Source organism: Arvicola amphibius, chromosome 5, assembly GCF_903992535.2.
Source record: "Arvicola amphibius chromosome 5, mArvAmp1.2, whole genome shotgun sequence".
Lineage (NCBI taxonomy): Eukaryota > Metazoa > Chordata > Mammalia > Rodentia > Cricetidae > Arvicola > Arvicola amphibius.
Window position 1 is genome coordinate 120,189,292 of NC_052051.1, and position 21,504 is coordinate 120,210,795.

Below are 21,504 nucleotides of genomic sequence, written 5' to 3' on the forward strand. Positions count from 1 at the left end.
TGGAACAGTAATTCAAGTTTTACCACACCTAGCTGTGTGACCTGTAACGGGCAGGTCCATTAATATTTTTGGTCTTAAATTCTCTTACAGAAGCATCTGACTTAGGAGCTGACACAAGGGTTCATCCGAACATCGTCTGTGAAATTCTTAGTGAGATGTAGATGCAGTGTTTGACACTTTTTAATTAAGAACAGAAAGTGGCTTAATCAGCACTTTTGAAAAAACAAAATAACTATTATTTTTAAGCAAAGAACTTCGTAAAACGGATCATGAAAATCCAACATGGGTTAGAAAATTTAAGTTCTCAAGAAGTGCAAATAAGAAACACACACTCAGCTGTCTTTAAAGGAACAAAAGTATTGATCTGTGTTTGGATGTGAAATTTGTTAGAATTTAATAAAAAGCAAAAGCCTCAGAGGACAAAAGGGTTCAGAGAAGGCTGATTTAATGTCCTTGGTGCTTCAGTGATGCGACCCTTGCTAATTGACTCCAGTCCCTCTTGCAGGCCCACACTCACCTTGGCTTCTCTTTCAGCATCTATGATGCCTCCAGTCTGCTCCTGCAAGAGGGCATATGCTCTTTGGAGGGCTTGGTATTCTTTTGTTAACTGTCGAAATCGTAGCTCAGATTCTTCAGCAGCTAGACTCTGGAGGGTTGAAATGCAAGAAGTCCAAAAGTAGTTATGTTATGTCTGTGTCTTATGTTCTGTGTCAGCAGTGACTTTTTCCTACTTTTGTAAAGAAAAGATTTATTTGATTTTATTTTTAATTCTGAATTATCAGTAAAAATGTGAATACACAATATATTCAAGGCAGATGTTGGAAAAATATGTAAGACATTATTTTAATGAAAGAAATGTTTACTTATTTTTACAATAATGATCACTTCCCATTTGGCCTTGAATAATACCCAATTTTATACCCAAACTAAGAAGTCATACCCAAAGTTTAGATCTAAATTTCAGCCAAGGATCCTTAAATCTTTACTCTCATTTCTTTTCATGCATTCAGAGACATAAATAGATCATTAGTTTGTGGTTAAAGTTCATCTCTACTAAACCATGACACCCCTTCTCAGCCTTAGGACTTAGATTTGGGGCATCATTCAATTATCACCAGAGAATCTGGTCAAAAATATGGAATAAGGAGGTGGGAATGAAATTTAGTTGAGAAAGTGCTTGCCTGGCATGCACAAAAGCCTGCTCCACTTCGCAGCATTAGATATACATATACATAAATATATACATGTACACACACACAAACACACGTATGGAGGAGTTGCGGTGTCATCTGAAATCTCAGAACTTAGAAGGTAGAGGCAGGAGGATCAGAAGTTTATGCTCATCTTTAGGTCTCTAAGGGATCTGGGGACAGCTAGCATTACATATAACTCTATTAAAAAAATAGTGTGGACTGAGTGGTTTCATTCCCCTGATCCTGACTTGGTAGTTGTGTTCAGTGCAGCTGAAGGCCCTGGATAGTTCTGAAGATGGTGGACCACAGAACACGGAGTTAACTTAGACACTGCTTTCCACTGAATCTAGAAGCTTCTTGGGCTTGCTTTCCCTTTCAAGCCTTCCACAGATGAAGATCTTTGGGAAGTCACTTTTACTGTGAGGTGAGTAAGCAAATTACAGAGCCACACAGGAAGTTTGAGACGTCTCTGGTGAGATTCCATGACATAGATAACGCTTACTTTCAAGAGATATCAAAGTGGAACGTGATCTAAAGACTGGTCACGGTCACAAGATCAGCTTGTGCTTTTCCTTCCCCTTAGAGGAAAGATTTGATAACAATATCGTACAGGACTAGAGGAAAGAAAAAGCTTACTTCATCTAAGTCATCATCAGGAGTGGCAGGTGTCCTGTCCGTTCTAAAGGAGGCCATGGATGATGTTTCTGAATCCATGGAGTCCTCGTCATAGCCAATGAATGGATCCAAAACAGGCCTCTAAGTGGAGAGAAAGTATAAATTTACTAACATGACTAAAATCAGTGAAGGATGCCGTATCCAAGCTCCATTCACTATGGCAGATACAGATGAGCAGTTCTTTGGTGAAGTATAAACACTAAGCAGGAAGACAATGCCAATCCATCTCTTGCCCATGTTTTTCAGTTCTGACACACTTAAAGGAAGTGTGTGACTATTTGGCTGTCTTCTAAAGCCATCATCATCTGGTTACATTACCTTCTGTCATGATAAGTCAATGCATTGTGCTCTTTTAAGTATTTACAATTGGCCTAAGGAGCTTAGAAAATGGAGGCATCCATGTTAAGGAGGTCATGGGGTCTTCACTCCAGTTTTCCAATCCCATATCCAACCCAAGTGACGGACATGGTAAAAACCAAACACAGAAATTAAAACAGCAAGCTGTGCATTGTACGGGCTATAAAAATAATGGTGGACTGAGGAGGTCACCATCAATATTTCCCAGATGATAATAATGCAAACACATAAACCAGTTATAGGACAGGTATCATAAACTAATATGATTCAGTGGAAGATATTGAACATGTATATCTCTTACATGTTCTTAGGATGTAACCCACGCACTTGTCAGAGAAACCTTCTAACATTAAACCCACTGGCTTTCCTATTAGAGGAATTCATAGCCTTTCAGGTTAGGACACAACAATGCAGCAATTTCTAGACAAAACAAGTAGTGCTCGTGATTTGCCACAGTTCAAGAGCATCTGCTCTATCATGTCTTTGCAGGAAGTTTCCTTGGCACACCTCCCCTTCCTGGCTCTTGGTGGCACATGTCCGATAAAAGTTTCCTCATTACCTTGATTGGCTTCGAGCTTCTCCTGTGCTTTCGCCTACGGATGAGTTTTTCTCGATCCTGAAAAACAGAGAAGGACTTTTCAGATTGAAGGTCATCACACCTCTCCCAAGAGCTTTGTTATCTCTTCCTTCTGCCTACAGAGGCCGGAAGAGGGCATCAGATCCAAGAGAGCCTCTGAGGATGGATCCAGGCAATAGAATTCACTGGCTGAGCTATCTGTGGCCCCTTGTTTTGTTTTTCAAAGAGACGGTTGTTCTCCCCTGGGAGATTATATATTTTTATTTGAAGTATGATTTTATTTTACAAATTTGGTAATGTTTGGACATGACACGTCAATTTTTTGGAGTATGTATATTATAATTTTCTTGCCATTTAAGCAGGAAGTATGATGGGTCCCTTCATTTTAGACCTGAAAACAAGGTCCCACAATGAGTAGTTGTGCTCTCTGATGCCCATAATTACTTGGCATTTGTGTGAGAAAATATTGTTTCTAGTTAGAGCACACATTTATTTTTTTATATCTTGTCATCTCTTAGCATAGGCAGGTGTCCCTTGACTAGTTTTGGGACCTTGTTTCGAGTCTGCATCTGGTGAGGATGGGGCAGGAAGCAAAGCACCTACTCTGTTGGGGTCATCTAGTTTTGCTTCTGGTTTAGCTGGGGAGAGATGGCTGTGGATTTCTGAGAAGTTTGGGGAATATCTACGAACTGTGATCAGCTTCGTGACTTGTGAGGTGTGAGCATAGCTACTGGGACAACTTGGGATTTAATCATCAAGGATTCTGTGTTTTTACTACAAATTTGGGCTAGATGGACCAATAGGAAATCTACAGCTCAATTTGAGGGTGTTCAAAGTCAGGTATTTCCCTAGTCTGGTGACTTCATGAGATACAAGAGTTATCAAGGTAGGAGTGGGTGACCCAGGCTTCAGCTTATGTTTAAATATAATCCAAAACATTGGCATCTAGACTTCATTTTTTGCCTTTATATATAAAATCATTTGATTGTGGATCCTCAATATAGTTGAAACTTTAAAAAAATTATACACTGTAAACTCTCTTAATCTAAGGGGTGCAAATTATATATGAACAATGAACTTTTTTTTCAAGACAGGGTTTCTCTGTGGAAGAGTCCTGGTTGTCCTGTAACTCACTTTGTGGACCAGGGTGGCCTTGAACTCACAGAGATCCACCTACCTCTGTCTCCTGAGTGCTGGGATTAAAGGCATGCTCACTACCACCCCAACAACAGTGGACAATTTTTAAAGGGAGAGTAGCAATTAATTGCAGACAGAAGTAGAATCTTTCACTCCCAATAGCAGTGAAACAAAGTTCACCTATTCTGGAGATTATTGTGTAACAGCCCCCATTCCCACCCCTATGATTAGTTCAAATCTACAGGCTTTTTATTCTTGAAATAAAAAGAAATAAAGATACCATTCTCAGAATAAAGACAGAGAGGTGAAGAAGGAAGCCTGAAGGCCTCAAGAGGTCTACCATACTGTCAATGGGAATCTGGACCAGATGCAAATGAGACTTAGTCAACAGGAATGGAAGTATCTATCCATGAAGTGTAGACTGAAATCCCTGCTCTATTACAGAATTATGATGTTGTTCATCACTTACAAAGCTGTAACAGATTGTATCTATATACTATGTGCTGATTAGGTGTAGAAACAAGAAGTATATGTTCCTGCTTTTGTTGGCAAAAAATGCAATTGCCGAGGCTCAGGAGACTGACCATGGAAAGCAACTATAAGAGACCCAGATCCAACCTGTATACTTACCTACAATACCTGTGAAAAGTCCCTTAATAGGGGCTCATATTCATGCTTCTAGACTAGTTGGCAAATGGTTAGAACTGGAAGGTATAAATCAGTTTAATAATATAAATGTCTTGGGCTAGAGTTTCTTGTCCATAATTACATGCTGCACACCTGACTATGGGCATTTGGAGTTAATCCAAAATGATGAAGGGCTTCCTGGTGTGTTGGTTGTTGGTTCCCCATCCTTGAGAATAGATAAGGGTTTGCAGATGGGTTCACCTACCCTTGTGAGCTCGTCAATGATGTTCTGCTGCTCTATGACCTGCAGTTTCAGAAACTCTGTCTCTTGTTCTTCATTAGCTTGGTCAAGGTCATTCAGAGACTTCAGTTTCTTTAAGGGTGGGTGAGATGTTATTTTTTCTCTCTAAATTGGAGAAGAAGAAATTACAAGTGGAAACGTCAAAGATCCCCCAATTTTAACAATTGGTAAATTTGTAAAAATTGGGTCCCAGCTAATTTGAATCTTGTCCCCTCTTGGTGACAGACTTTTATATATACCAACTAAAATCCTCAAGTACATTTTATCTGCTATACCACATTGAAGTCCTTGGCAATGTTTTGGACATTTCTGTAGTTATCTTGGAAGTCTTTTCAGGAATGTATGATCATATCAGTCATCCATATATAATACAAGCCATGATGTTGATTTTCCAACTATCAAGCAAATTAGAAGGCAGGCATGAACTCCCTCCACATTTCCGTGGCTTAGGAGCCACACTGGGGCTTTGCTTCTCCATTTGCAAGTATTTGAGGAGTGTGTGTATCCCTGGAAGAGCTCCTCCACTTCTGCAAGCTTAGAAACCCCATCCATGCGGAGGCAGGCCCTTCTCTTGCTTTCCTCTTAAAGTTTCCTTGCTTCCTCAAGGGGAAGTCTAAGCAGAAAATGAGAAACAACCTCAGGATCACCCAATAAGTCACAGGGCCCCAGAGGAGGAAGCAGCAGCTTCTGCAGCGTCTGCGGTACACACCATTTCTGAGTTCTCCTTGGTTACGGCTTTTAGTTTCTCCTCCATGCGCTGCAAAGACACCATCAGCTCATCATTTCTCTTGGCAAGGCACTTGTTCCTTTCCAGGAGAGGTTTGCATTGCTTTTCTGTTTCCCGCACACGTTTTAACTGGAAATAAATAAGATAAAATGGATGTTTGGTGTCCTGAGGAAAGTGGGGCAGGAGGGGCCAAGTGTTAAAGAGGGAAAACACCTCTTCAGTTATCCGACCTGTCCCAGGATTGACCACCACATTCCCGCCCTTCAGTTACCTGACCTGTCCCGGGATTGACCACCACATTCCTGCCCTCCATTTAGCCAACCAATACTTTTTAGTTTCATTTAATGGATATCCTCTTCTCCTCCCTCCCCCACTTCCTTCTTTTTAGAAGTAATTGCTATATAGGTCTAGTAGACTCAGAATTTACTATGTAGAACTTAACTAGCATGGAACAGGCATCACTCCTCTGGCTTCAGTCTTCCCAGTGCTGTGATTAAATGCCGTGAGCCACGATGCCTGGCTCTAGAGCCTTTTCAACACTGTCCTGTCTGCTGCCTTAACAGAGGTGCCACAGATGCTGTTGCTGCTTCTGGAAGTGGCCAGGAAAAGCTAAAACTTCTCTTTGCTCCCATTGACTTCCCTCACCTCACTCACCCATGCAGGTCTGAACCCACTCCCTGAATCTGCAAGGACCTCTCAGTGGCTCAGCAACAGACAGAAGCACAATCGAACCTCATGGTCACCAGAACCTGGTTCCAAGCCTCATCCACTCCAGCTACATTGCCTCCTTCAGAGGTCTTACTGAAATCTCCTCACTAAGGCAGTGTGTGTTTTCTGTTGTTGTCACGAGACCTGTTCTATATTTCACAGGATGCTGAGCAGCATCCCTGCCCTTGTCCTGCTGGTGACAGTAACACCCTGCCAGCTGAGATGATGACATATGATGACCAAGTTGCCTTTTGTTTAGAAGCTAAATGTACGAATGTTGTCTTGTAATCATCAGCAGCCCTTCCTTTCATTTTCAAAACACTTCTGCTTAGTTAATATACTATAGGTCGATCTATATAGACAGATTAGATCTCTATGTTGAAGTTCTAATGATCAGCTTGTTCTTTTTATCAGAAGATTTCAAAGACCATCACTCCTTCTATGGAAACCTACGATTGGGGAGATACTGAGGAAGGAGCAAACGACCGACGATTGAAAACAACAAACAAGACTTTGTTAACCCTTGCACTTCCCCAGTCCCATCCTAATCTCAGTTTGAGAACTACAGTTTTATGGTGATGTCAAAAACATGGGATTTACTTTTCATAAATTATCTGGCACAACACCTTTTCAGTTTTGGTGTCTGAATCAAGAATATTTAATTTTGAGTACATATAAAGAGAAATTATTCACTGGACTTATTATTGCATTCTTGATCTCTTCTAGAAGTTAATGCGCTGTGTTTTCAGTAGTTAAGCCTCTTCAGTGTATACAATTCATAGGAAATGCACATAAACATGAAGGGAAAGAACTGTCCAATTGTAGCACAGCATCCAATCGCAACAGTTCCAAAGCACCCAACAGAGTGCTTCCTCAAAAGGACACGCCTCCATAGATGAAAAAGACTGAAATTATACATGTATGGTCCACCATGAATACATGTATGCATATATATGAATAAACAGAGGCTTGTGTAGACTCTAAGAAGCCCCACTATAGTTTAACTAATAACAGATAGACCTGAGGTCAAGGAAAGAAAGAATTTTATAATTGTAAAGGGTCGATATGCTAAAACCATTATCAAATATATCAAATATTAACTTATGCCTATCAAGTAACATAACTTCAAATATGTATAAGGAAAAATGAACAAAGCTAAGAAGAGGCATATTTGTTGAGAAAAATAAGCAGACAAAAATATTAGTACTATATAGAAAATTTAAAACAAGGCAACAAATGAATGAAAACTTTAACTGTCTTCAGTTGCAGAGCACTTCTTCCTCTTTTGGGAATATGACATATTTCTAAAGTGACTGTACTGGTTAGTTTTTGCCAGCTCAACACAAACTAGGGTCACCTGAGAAGAGGGAACCTCAGTTGAGAACATGTTCCCCGGATATTGGCCCGTAGACAAGCTAGGGAGACATTTTCTTGATTAATGGTTCAAGTAGGAGGACCCAGCACCCTGTGAGCAGTACTGACTCCTGGTAAATGGTCCAGGGGTGTATATGAGAGCAAACTTAGCAAGACATGGGGAGCAAGCAGGTTAGCGCCATTCTTCCCCAGTCCCTGTTTGATTTCCTACCCCGACTTCCCTTCACAGTGGACTGAACAGAACATGTAAACCAAATAAGCCCTTTCCTACTCAAATGGCTTTTGGTCATGGTGCTTTAGGTAGCAATAGACAGCAAATGAAGATGCTGACCCTGTGCTGTGGCCAGAAAGAAAATTGTAATACTACCCAGGCAACAAAATGTTGCAAAGCATGGAAAATGTTACAGAGTAACTAATAACAGAAGATAATTTTTTTTTTAAAATCGTTATAAGTTTGGAAAATGAGTCACATACTTTCTGGAACAAGTTGCCTATTATTTATGAAATAGCAATACATGATAACACTCCAAACTTGTGAGAAATGTCCAAAAAATAAGATTTCGAGAGAAACAATGGCCCCAAATTCAGGGAAAGGCTAAAATCACTTTTACATAAACTGCATCAAAATATAAGCTACAGAGCAGTATGTCTAAATATCTAATTTCAAAATGTTCTAAAGTTATTATGAAAACAAAGCAGAATAGAGAAAGAACAAAATGCTGAGGACAGATTGTAACGGAAGACCAGCAGGCCAGCAGATATTTGACAGCTCCTCCTTAGAAAAGATAATGATCAAAACAAAAGTCAGAATAAGAATACACCTCATGACCAAATCGTGAAAGGGAATGATTATTATTTGCGTGTTGGCAAAGATAGGGAAACACAGAGGCCCTCATGCATTGGCACCGAGAGCCTACAGTGTTGGAGCAATCTCAGGTTTCAACTGACCACATTGCAGGATCCAAATTCCTATGCCCAAGGGAGGGGGAAGAGGCACTTTTCTTCATCACTGATACCTAGCAGTCCCAGTCTAAATGGCCTAAATGTGCTTAGAAGCTCTAAAAACATTCCAGAAGAATGGCTGCATGTGTTGCAATAATGTTAACTGGATGCTGCAGAGTAAGGAAAGAGAACAATTCCTCACAGCCCTAAGGAGATCCTCACAGGCAAAGTACTGAGCCAAATCAGCCAGGAATGCAGGCATAATATGCAATTATGTTTTTAAACTTATTATGGTAGATACTTGTACAGAAACCAGAGTGGTGCCATTGTTAATTGGGTCTTGGATTAGAGAGAGGGGTCTTGGTCATTTTCCACTTAAGTCATTTGGAAGGTAGTTCTGTGGGACAGTCACTTTGTGAGGATTTATTATGATGTACTGTTATTACCTGCTCATTTTTCTCTCATGATAAACAAACATAACACATGTTTTCATAGCCTAACATCCAACAAAACACACGATCAAAACAGTTTGCGTACAACTTACCAACTCGTTCCGTTCATCTCCAAGCAAGGTGTTCCTATCTTCTAACTTTCTTATAGTGGCATTCAATTCAGCTATTCTCTTTTGATTTCTTCGCAAATCCTACACATGAGAATTAAAATGAGTATCTCTTAAATAATACCTTTCAAAGACTGGAATAATATTCATGAAAGTAATAATGTCCTTTCTTGCAATTTGCCCCAGGAAGTAACAGATAAATGTTCTTTTACTAAGAAAAGATGAGTTACCCTTTCTAACTCCCAACATTTACTGCTGGGTTGAATACTATGCATGGTTAAAATCACAAATGAATTCCATGTGGCAGGCAGACCCTGGAGCCCAGACTTGTGGCATGAAGTGTGACAGTTGGCTGAAACAGTTTTTAGGAGAACTGTTTGCCCTGACCAAGGTGAGTGTGAAGTCAGGGACTATCCTTATGTCACAAATGTCCACTGCTTCCACTGACACAGACAACTGTCTGTTATTATACGTAGTCACGGAGGGGACAGTTTAGGAAGTAGACACAGGGTTTGGTGAATTTTTCTATACTCTAGAAGAAAAAGGTCACTATGAGGGAACATATATTACGTTGATGTGTGAAAAGTGGGGTGTATAATATAATTTAGAAGAAGATATTTTGCATAGCATAACAATTGTTATGAACCACCATCCACACAGCAGTTACAGCTTAATCCTGTGCTGTAGACCTACTCTGATTACATGCCTGCGATTCTGTTACTCTTTTCATTTTCAGAGAGGTTCACTATTGATGGACAGTTTCACACATCCTGAGTCCCCGGAGTCACCATATCCTAGAGGAACTATCAGGACAAACTAAACTGGGGGCGAATCTATGTTAACCCAGGTCTTATGGTAATAGCAGCAATCAAATCTGTGAAGGCTAGCCATGTACTAAACACAATAGCTCTACCTTCTCTATATAGCGTCATCTAATTCAGAGAACAGCTTGCAGAAACCACCGTGACCTGCACCTTACAGATAAGGATACTGAACAGGAAAGTGGTTTGCATAAAGCCACTCAGCTAATAAACTTGAACCAAGGGGTCTAACTTCTAAAGTCCATTTTTTTTGGCAATTGTGCTATATTGTACATAGGTATTAAAAGAAGAACTAAAATGTTTATGTGCTATATCTTAGATCAGTATATATTTCCCACCACCTACTAGGGTGTGTCCGTGTCTTGTAAATCAGTTCATGAGCTATGCACTACTTTGTTCTGAGTAATACTTTTGAAATCATTTTTTGTTTCTAATTAATATATTTTCATTTTTTTGCAGATAAATCATTTGATAGCACACTACAGGCCAACTTAAGTCTCTCATTGTACCTCAGAAAATAACTTCTCATGTAAAAGATGATGACAATCTAGCAAAGTAAGTAGCAAGTTCATGCAGAAAGGGGGCTTTGTGCTACGGCTATAGATGATTGTGTCTTTCTTATAGGCACACACCCAACCACTGTACATGATAACAGTCTTTGGTCAGTTCCAATCCAATTGTTCACAGATAGGGAAATTACCAATCTTGGCAACAGGCAAATATTATCATTTAACTGATGATTCTATTTATTTATTTATTTATTTACCCATTCAATTATTTACACTTCCTTCCCCGTCCCAATTCCCTCCCGATCCCCTATACTCCTTCCTCCCTCTCCCACCCTGCTTGAGAGAGGGTAGGGAACCCTGCCTTGTGGAAAGTCCAAGGCCCTCCCCACTACATGCAGGCCTAGGGAGCTGTGCATCCATATAGACTAGGGTCCCAAAAAGTCAGAACATGCCATAAAAACAAGTCCCAGTGTTAACTTATGATTCTTATATTAGATTCAAGTTTGATAGCTATCACTAGGTTGAAAAAAATCTGTGCAAGATTCAAAGACACCTGCAGCTCTCACGTGACCTGCTAATGAAGCACGGCCCACTCTATTGTCTGCCAGTCTAGAAAAGCCTGTTCCCAGGATATTCTCTGGTTTTATCGTCGGAGAAAGAATTAATTTCTCTGTACTTATAAATAGGAAAATAGCTTAAGTGAGAAAGCAGAACTTGAGCGCTAAGTAAAAGATGACTCCGGAGTTGTTAAGCCTCGACTCGACTCGAATGGACTCACCGGGCTGCTGCAGTGTTCGGAGCCATCTCCCGCCCTTCCTGGAATCTCCCTCTTGGGGCTGCTCATGTTACACTCGGCCTCCTTGACCAGGAAGAGTTGCTCATCCAGAGCCTCCTTCTGCAGCTGGAGCTTCTGCACATAGCCTGTCTGAGTCTCCAGTTCCTTCTCCAGGGAAAAGATGATCCTGTCCTTGGCTTTGATTTCATCCATCTGAATTAAATGAGACCCAGGACATTTCACTAGGCTGTACACAAATCCCCTTTTCCCTAGGGGAAGTCCTCCTCATCTTGTGATGATGGACAGTGTTGTCCTTCCCTACAGGGCTTGAAATTGCCTGGGTGAGTCAGGAAAGGTAAAATCTAAAACGGATCACTAGCTTTAAGAAAGATAAACCCAGAACATCCCACTGTTTCTAGGGGACCAATAAATTATTACTGATTGATACTATTAGCCAATCATTTGCAACTGGAGGAACTGCAGGCTTCCTAGTACTGGTCTACTGATTTTCTAGTAAGTGTCAACTTTGGTGGCATCTGGAGGGGGTTCTTCCAATAATTCCTGTTGTGTTTCCTTTCCTTTCCTTCCCACACTTCAAGGAAGCCAGCCTTAGCAATCATTCTACCATTGCTGTTGGAAAAGCATCAGTGGGACTAGAATAGGGATTAAAAATGCCTGTTAATTTTAGTCAAAATGTTTCCTTGTAAATCTGTGGCATATAGTTATTGATTTCAGCACTCATTTCTGTGAAGCTTAGAAGTGGCCTCAAATATATTAATTTTCAACTTAAGGCACAGGTATCAGAGGATTAGAGTTCCACTGGACTGGAATCAGTTTGCTGTCCTTAGATGAGAAATATACCATACATGAAATGAATGTCTGTAACCATGACACTAGGTGGAACCTTTTGTCCCATTTCAATACATTCTATGTGGTTACTTAAAATGCAAATAAGAAAAGACATTTAGCACAAATGTCATTTTTCTTTCTCCTTTATCCTATTAGCCTGTTTCTTTGCTGTGCATTTTAGATGAGGAGGAGATCATAGAATCACCTGTTCATGCAGTCCCTTCCTTTACACACGCTAATGCCTAGCTACTGACTCTAGGTCACATGACTAAATTTTAGGTCAGCCTTGGGAGACCACTGCACTAATGTCTGCACGTTCCTGTAACATCACCTGCTAACTGATGAGGGTTGCGATAGTGTCCTGTTGATTTGCAAGAGAATATCAGCGCATTTTCTTACTTCTTGAAGATGGCTGAGGCATGTTAAGCTGAGTGCTCATTCATTTTTCAGAGTTGATATACACAGTGTTTGCTGAAGCTTGATACAGCTCATAAATTGCCCCTTCCTGGTTGCTGGTGATGTCTACTAGTTAGTGACAGATGCTAGGCTATCAGCTGATTAACACCCTCATGGAGTTCTCCTTACCATCTCTAGTATTATCAATGAAATCTTCTCATCCTTACAGTATTGGAAGCACTATAGGTATTTCACTTTCTAAGAATGTCCTGCTCAGTAGGTTCCATGATCACCAGGTACCAGGTGAGACCCTGAAAGGTTACGTATTTGGCCATTGTTCCCTGCCTTGTGAACGATGAAGTCTTGATACTTTAACTTTGTCTTCTGAGCCCATTTATCGAGCACTGTGTTACAATGGCTCCAAAATTATTGGCATCCCGCTGCCCCCAGATCTTTCCAAAGTGGGCTCCTGTAGAATATTGAGCAATGAAGGGGTCTCTGTTATACAGTGGTTGTGAACACATAACCTGATTCTCAGAATATTACAAAATTAATCAGTGCTCCAGTTCATAGATGAGAAGAAATATATTGCAGAATTCTTTGATGATTTCTAGAAAGAACATTTCTTTTCCTATGAGGGTGCATATGAGGGTGAGGGTAGGGGTGGGAAAGGGAAATGAGAAAGTGGAGACAGGGAGACGTACATTAAATAAACACTGCCCCATCTGAGTCTGCTTGTACCCAATGTTTGAGCCCCTCTGTAGATGGCTTAGATTTCAGGTGGTTGTTTGGGAGAATCTTTTGTCTACTTTAGCGGTGTTCTTGGGAAGAAGTAATGAGGAAATCATGACCAATTGGTAGGTTTACACTGCAAGGCAAGCAACAATTTTTACTTCGAGGCTTTCTTTTTAACACACCTACCTGATTGCTCCACACTTCACAGTCTTGAATCCTTCTTCATCAACCACGGTCATCTCAGAAACCAAAAGCAGAACAGAGACCACTATTTCTGCTCTGCCTTTGGTCTTGATTGTCAAACAGAACAAACTGCAGTAAATCCCCCAGGAAGTATGACAGAGGCAGCATCTTACAGTTACATCACACCACATTACTAAGGAAACGGCACGTGCTTAACCTGTAAAATGTTCTATAGGAACCACTTAAAGTAGAAATCCTGGATACATCATCCACAGCCTGAAGTGGAATTCCTGGAAATGGTTAGTGAGTGTTGGCAGACACAGAGGGAAAGAATAGTTTTTCCTGAACAGCTTAGAGCAGTGGTTCTCAACCTGTGGGTCACGACCCGGGGGTGGGGGGAGGAGTGAACCAACCCTTCCACAGGGATCCCATATCAAATATCCTACATACCAGATATTTACATTGTGATTCATCAGAGTAGCAAAATTACAGTTCTGAAGTAGCAACAGAATAACTTTTTGTTTGGAGATCATGACAGCATGAGGAACTGTATTAAAGGGTCGAAGCATTGGGAAGGTTGAGAACCACTGGCTTAAACAAACAGTATTAAATACATTCTAAATGGTTTAAGCTAACCCTCAACTTTTGTACAAACATGAATAGAAATTTTCCTTCTAAGATCATGGAACCTAGGACATTACAACTCATAGACCATGCATTAATTTATTCATTTTAGCATTATGAGACATCTGTATGGTTGTCGGCTTTGAAAATTAAAAACCAAAAGAAACCAAACAAACAAAAACTAATTCTGTGTGGACTGAACTAAAGAAAACTGTAACAGCAAGTAAGCTATGTGTGAACGACACCCAACTAAAAACCAGAATGGCTCGTAATAAATATTCCTTAATTGTTGGGGGGAAAGGAACCCGTTTTATAAATGATCAGGGATTTTACAGCTCCATGTTTGTGCTGATGAATCGTTTAGGATGTCTTCATGTTCTCAGTGGCCATTTTCAGACAAATTGTGGCACAAAGCAAGCTAAGGTTGGAATGACTTGTACTTTACAATCTTTCACGGAATACCCAAGAACACAGGTTTGTGCATGGATACCTATGCACCCAGGAGAAGGCACTTACTATGAAAATGGGGGCTGTAAAACTCTTACATTTTACAATTCCAATTTCTACTGAACTACCTATTAATCTACTTTGAGCGAGGGTGTTTGATTATAGTAACTCTCCAGGGAACACCCAGCAAAGCAAATCCCACTGAGCTCTGGAAGAGACTGGTTTCTGCCGGCCTCTCTTTATTACTGACCAGCCTCCGAATGTCCCGTTCCGACTCCCACTTGATCTTCGAGATGGCTTCCTGGTGGGACTGATGCTCACTCCTAAGGTCCCCAGCCTTGATTTTATCCGCTTGGATCATATTGCTCAGCGCCTCATCCACCTGCTTCTTGGCCGTTTTCAAGTCTGTGATTTCCTGCAAGAGCTTCAAGCGCTCTGCATCGAACTGTTTCCGGGCCTCCTCCCGGGCCTCAATGGTGAGTGCTGTCCTTACTTTGTCACTGCTGCCGTCCCGGAGAGCGCACAGAGCGGACTTGAGTCTCTGGATCTCCCCATCCCGCACCTTCACTGTCCTTGACATTTCCTGCTCATGCTGCTTGATGAGGTTCTCTCTCACCGCCTGCAGCTCCTTCATCTTCTCCTCATGGAGCTTGGCTTTGAGCTCTGTCACCAGGACCGTGTGTTTGCGCTGCTCCAACTCACGAATCCGCTTTGCTTCTTGAGTCTTCTCTCTTTCAAGCTTTGATACCTAGAGGCAGAGGGGTGAAAAGGATAAAAAAGCATGAGCCTCAAAGAGAACTCGTGCTCCGAGGCAGGATCTTGCAGCTCAGTCTGCTATGATCTCTTAATACCTTATTTATTAAAAAAAAACAAAAACAAAAAATCCAAGCTGCTGTGTGCTCAGAGGAAAAGGAAGCACCGGCCTCAAAGCAGAGACTATGGTGTGTAAAACAGGGAAACATCTAATATGTTTATTTTAGCGTGTTCAGACAAATACTTAATGCTCCCAGGCCTTGTAAATAGCATGTGGTCTACAGATTAGCAGCTCTAGAGACACCCAGAAGCTAGTGAGAATTGTAGAATCTCGGGCTCCCCACCAAACCCATAAATCAGAATGCGCCTTTTTAACAATTCTCCAGGCAACTGGTTTATCCAGTCAAACTGGGAAGCTTTGCTGGCATGGTTCGCCCATTGGTGAAGATTTTACAACTACCACATGCACAAGGCTGGTTCCACCCAAACCAATACATGTGCGCATCTCTGGATAGCTCAAAGTGTGATACTGTAAGAAGGCAAACAAATGGGTGTCTAAACTGTCATTATATGATGCCCCCTCTTTATCATATGGGAAGGGACGTGCAGGTGAAGAACAGACTGCTGACAATGGAGGCCAAAAAAAAAAAAAAAAAAATGAAGATTAACCGGGTGGTGGTGCCTCACACCTTTAATCCCAGCATTCAGGAGGCAGACGTAGGTGGATCTCTGTGAGTTTGAGGCCAACCTGGTCTACAAGAGCTAGTTCTGGACAGCCTCCAAAGCTATGGAGAAACCCTGTCTCAAAAAACCAACCAACCAACCAAACAAACAAAACATTGTTATAGTAACAATGACTTTATCTTTCTTTGAATAGTAACCACGTTCCCCTCTCTAACTTGTATATACAGACACACTAGGCAGCCAATCAGCTGACACCCTCAAATTCTGGTGGGTTCTGCTCTGATTAACATTGCTTTAGGGATGCTACAGGAGGTCTCTGAGTGTCATTCTCTAGGCTCACTCTTATCCCTTGACTTTACTGCCACCCAAGCCAAACACTCCATGTAGTGTAAAAATTTCTTCTAATCTTTCCATCTTCCAAGAATTCTGCTGGAAATAATCTCCTGGGTTTCCTTACATTTCCAGGGACATTGTTAGTTCTGCTAGCCAGTTTGTGCAGCTTAAGTCTCTGATTTAAAAGGTTTCTAGGATGTGGTGGCTGGCCACCTGGGTAGCATGAAAAGGCCCCTCTGTGATTCTGTGCGATTCCCTCCTCCACTCAGTTCCTTCTGTCACCTGCCTATGTCTTCTACCCCATTTCCTTCACACACACACACACACACACAGACACACACACACACGAGAGAGAGAGAGAGAGAGAGAGAGAGAGAGAGAGTTTGAGAAGGAGAGAGAGAGAGACAGAGACAGAGAGAGAGTTTGAGAAAGGGAAGACAATTTGGAAGCCCCAGGGGCATTACCCAGTAATTACCTAGAGAGTCTCCACCATTTCTCCAGTTGGAAAGGTTTAATAATAATATATTTTTAATTTTTATTGAAAATTGTCTTTTTCCCCATACAATATATTCCGGTTGTGGTTTCCCCTCTCCCAAAATTTGAGAGATTTTCAACCTAGCAGTGTTTGAAGAGTCAAAGTCCCTTTTAAAGTAGTCGTAACTACGGTATAGAGAGCCTGGGGTTACACTTACCTCAGCCACTTACCTAGCGCCAGCTAGAGCAAGATTTTCTAGACAAAGTAATGTTTGGAGAACATGTTATTGTCTTAAAGATACCGTAATTAATCTCACAGTGGTTATCCTATAAAGGTGCAGAACCCAAGAGGACTTGGTAAAGCATTTGTGAGCTGTGTTCAAATGATTGTCTTCTGACCTCTCCTCAATGTACTGTTCAGCCTGGTGGCCACTGGCTATGCTGAACCCCTGCAATACTGTAAACTTGAGATTTGCTCCATGGGCAAATACTCCGGATTTTGAAGATTTGTCACAAGACAGAGTTTCTTGTTAGTCCTTTTTAAGTAGCTATGTGCTGAAACAACGCTATTTTGTATGAATTAAGTTAAACAGACTTTTAAGGGAAAGCAATCGATCGCTTTCGCTTGTAAAAATTTCAGTCATAAGGAAATTTATTAAAGGTCATGTATCTGGCAGTGTTTCTTTTGGCCAGTGTTGCTTTAGAGTTCTTTGGGGTTCATTTGGAAAACTTGACTTCCTTTATGCTGCTAGTGATGGTCTCTCAGGAAACCCCCATCCTGGCAGAACTCCTGTATCTGTCCTAAGCCTGGAGGCTCCTTCACACTGAGGATGGAATCCCCATACTTCAGCCTTGCCAATCAAGCCCCTTTTGCAGGTTGGCTTAGAGGACTCCCTTCCTCCTTCCCCTCACCCACTCCTGCTCCAGATACAAGAGAATATGCTATTTTCTGCTCCTGGTTTATATTTGTACCTGTCTGCCTACACTTTCTTTTCCCTGATGGCCCTTCCCCTGACTCTCTGGGAATCTCACATTCCTCCTGACCCAGCTACTTACCCTTCTTTCCTGTCATGTGACCTGATTGCCTAGGATTAAGCTCAGGTCAACTGCCTTTGTCTTCTCTGTGCACTCTGTGGGTCCTTAGTGCATTTTCCTTCATGTTACAGGTTGTGTGCATGCTGCTCTCTCATCTGCACCCCTTCTTATTCTGCCCCCACATGGCAACTCCTATGAGACTATCGCTGTATATCGGCTGATTGCTGGCACAGCACAATAATGAGCAAGAAGGCACAGGTGCAATTAAAGGCCATATGCCATTGTTTCCTAGCTAGCCCCATAAGCAAAATCATAAATAATAAGCCCTGTCATACAGTTTAGAAAACATAGGCTTAGGGAGTTACCAGCATAACTCTGTATCCACTCATCCCTTGTAAGACACTACAGCAAATCACAAAATCTCTAACAGCTAAGAATAAGAATGCCTACTTCTGAATCTTTCTCTCTCTCTCTTATTTCGAGACAGTGTTTCTGTTTTTTTTTTTTTTTCTGTGCTTTTTTTTTTTTTTTTTTTGCTAGCTCTGTCTGTGCTGGAACTCAATCTGTAGACCAGGTTGGTCTCGAACTTACAGAGCTCTGCCTGCCTTTGCCTCCCAAGTAATGTGATTACAGGCATGCACCCCCACTTCAGGCTGCCTCTCCGTTCTTGACAATCTAGACCTTGTTCTCACCTTTCTAGAGTAAAAAGAAAATTATGTCTTCCAGGAAGGAGATGAGGAAACTAGAGCCCATAAGCCAAACTGTCTGTCTTTATGATTAAAGAGCTGTTGGGATACAGCCGTGGCTGTCCATTGACACATTACTTAGGGCTGCTTTCATGATACAGTTATTGAGCACTCACAGGGACTATCTGGCCCACCACCCTCAAATATTTAGTGTTTTCCTCTTTGCAGGAAGGTTTGTTGATTGCTTGTCTAGATAATGTATTTATTTTTAACGGAAGGGATTTTTTTTTTCTAATTTAGAAGTTGAGTTTAGCTTGCATAGAAGACATTAGAAATGTGTCTTTAACTTGAGCGGTGGGAACTTGGTTCTCCTCAGACTTAGCAGTAAGTGGGAAGAGCGACATCACCACAAGGCCATAGGGTCACAAGGGAAACAACACTTTACAGAACAGTGACAAATGATAATAAATAGGGACAAAGTGTAAGGTGTTCTGGGTTTCCGTTCTGTATCGCCAGCTAAGAAAGGTGTTCAAAAATGCCTGTAATAGATGCTTGCAGGACTCAGTTTCAAATGCATGGGAAAATGATATAATGTAAAGCCCTATGGTATATAAAGCAATATTAGATATGACAGGAGACACTCCACCCTAGATGACTTATGTCAGATTCTCTCAAGGTGCTTAACATAGCATCTCCTTGTGATTCTGTCTGGGATTGTGTTGTTTCTCTTGGATTATAAATAGTAATCTTTCATGCATGTCAGAAGGAAGGGAGATTAAAAGAAGAAAAAAGTTAGGCTATGAAAATACAGCTGTGTGGAGAATATATTCCAACCCTTGGAGAAAACTAACACAAACAGAAGCTGGTCATGGTGCCAATCACTCGGGGGAATTCACAAAACAAAGAAACAGTTCACATTTGTTCCAGTTGCCATGGAAACTGCCGTTATTTGCAGGATTTCTTGACATGACTTATTTGTTTCCCCTTGAAACTCCTTCGGGGAAAGTGTTTCACTTTGAGGGGGAGCCAAAGGATGTGATTTGGGGGACGGACGTGAGAGGCCATAACAGTTGTGTGGTGAAGTCTCTTTCTGGACTCATTCATACAGACTCAGGCATTAAGGCAGAAGATTTAAATATTTTAATACAAATCTTGAGATGTAAGAGGACACAAAAGAGCTATTGCTGAGTCAAAATGTAAATACGAGCATGAAGATATTTAGAAGTTGGAAATTATTTAGTAAATGAAAATGATTTTGAACAGTGAGGGTGTTTTGCAGAAACAGCTTAAGGTCAGTCATAAGTGTGCTTGTATTCTGTGTATTTTACAGCAATTGACCCTGTTCTAAATAGGCATTGCACGTATTAGTACATCCAGCCTCCAGGCCAGCCCTGTGGTATTTGGTTCCGCACAGTTTCAGGGGAGACAGTAAGGAACAATCTCTATGAGCTCATAAACTATGCCTGTGTGGCCAAGAGCCAAGTCCAGCCTCCAGCCCAGGCCCGACTCCTTGCAAACTTCCAGCAAACTCCTTCTGTCAGCCTTTTGTCCCATTGGTATATTGGGATGATCTTCTCTTTCTCATCTGGTTGTGGTGAAGATGACTCAATATGTATCAAAAGTGAGTGACTAAGCAACAGTAGATACTCTCACATTCATTTCGAAAATATTGTTGCATATGGTGATATATTATACAGTGTTATATCAAGCCACCACCAACAAAAATGCAAATGACCATAATGTATGACTAACATTGCAATACCACATTAAGACTGTAGTAACTGTTTTCCAAACAGAAAGGAATGTCCAGAGAAACCCGGGTTTCCCTGGGATGTCTTGAGTTCCCTGCTGTTGGTGATGTAGTGTCTTGACTTGGAACACACTGGGAATGCACATTGCCATAAAGAGTGGGAGGGGGGGAGGCAAGGACAAGGGGCACTGAACAAGGCTGTGAAGATAAACTTTCAAATCCTTTCTGCCCTCGAGATTCTATGGGAGGAAGAGATCACTAAGAAAAACTAATCCCTGTGTTAAAGGTTTCAGTGGAACACAAGGAAAAGGAGTCCTGACCGCTTTATGCAGAGCTCATGCTGTGTTTCCTGTCCATAATTCTAGTCTGGCCTTTGGAAAGGCCCGTGTAAATTGTGCCTTTGTAAATAAGCTTGGCAGTGACGGGAGTTTTTAATGCACTCTTAGAAGTCGAGGATTAAAAATCACAGCTGAGTTAAGGTTGAGGAAAGGGCTATGGGTTATCTCGGAGGGGGGGTCAAGCTCTCAGGGGCTGAGGCTCAGATTATCTGCTTTGCATGTTCCTGGAGAATAAATTCAGTCAACCAGCAGGAATTATCACCGGAGCCTAGGGACTTTCAGACGCAAGGGTTCAGAGGGGAAACAGCAGCAAGCAGGAAACTTTTATGTGAAACCTTTGAAGACCTGAGGGAGCAATCCTTGCTCTCCCTTTCTCTTCCCCCTCCCCTCTCATTGCCCCTCCCCTTCTCTCTTCCCTTTCTTTCTCTGCCCTCCCTTCCCTCTTCTCTAGTATCCTGAAAACAGCAGCAGAGGTCCAGAAAGGAAAGAATACCACACTCCGAATTTGAGCCTCAAACCAGAAGCTCTGAGGACAAAGAATGAAGAAGGTCGGGTGTGGTTTTTTTCAGGGGTCTGGTGGGCGTGGGCAGAGGTTGGGTGTCCAAGCATTCTCTTGACCTCCTCTATTTCCTAGAAGAAAATTGCCATTTTAGAGCCTCCACTTGCTTCCAGAAAGCGAATGAGTTGAGCATAAGGAAGCTCATTTTCTTCCCTCAGTAAAATCAAAATGGGAACCACAGGATGCCCTTGCCCCAAACATCCTGTGAGGACCAAGCGGCCATGTGTCACATGCTTTGCAGTCTGAGGGACTGCGTCCATTGACTGCTTCTATTTCTATTTGAAGTCACGGATTCCTAAGCGAGGACTAACCCTAGGCTGGCTGCAGCCTGTTCCTCAGAACCTTGTCCTCTGCTCCACCCCTTCGTCCCTTCTGT

General features: G+C 41.6%; 1 protein-coding gene across 2 annotated transcripts in view; it reads right to left on the minus strand.

Annotated features, from left to right (window-relative positions):
- The window catches only part of Jakmip2 (janus kinase and microtubule interacting protein 2), a 49,703-nt gene that overhangs the window by 25,756 nt on the left and 2,443 nt on the right, over nt 1-21,504 (minus strand). For both annotated transcript variants that reach the window (XM_038330756.1, XM_038330755.1), the window contains exons 2-9: nt 14,767-15,264; nt 11,286-11,495; nt 9,163-9,261; nt 5,577-5,723; nt 4,832-4,972; nt 2,785-2,841; nt 1,830-1,949; nt 518-646 (exon numbers count right to left, since the gene is read on the minus strand). In XM_038330756.1, the coding sequence (XP_038186684.1) occupies nt 518-646; nt 1,830-1,949; nt 2,785-2,841; nt 4,832-4,972; nt 5,577-5,723; nt 9,163-9,261; nt 11,286-11,495; nt 14,767-15,264 (1,401 nt within the window). The remainder of the gene's footprint in view (nt 1-517; nt 647-1,829; nt 1,950-2,784; nt 2,842-4,831; nt 4,973-5,576; nt 5,724-9,162; nt 9,262-11,285; nt 11,496-14,766; nt 15,265-21,504) is intronic.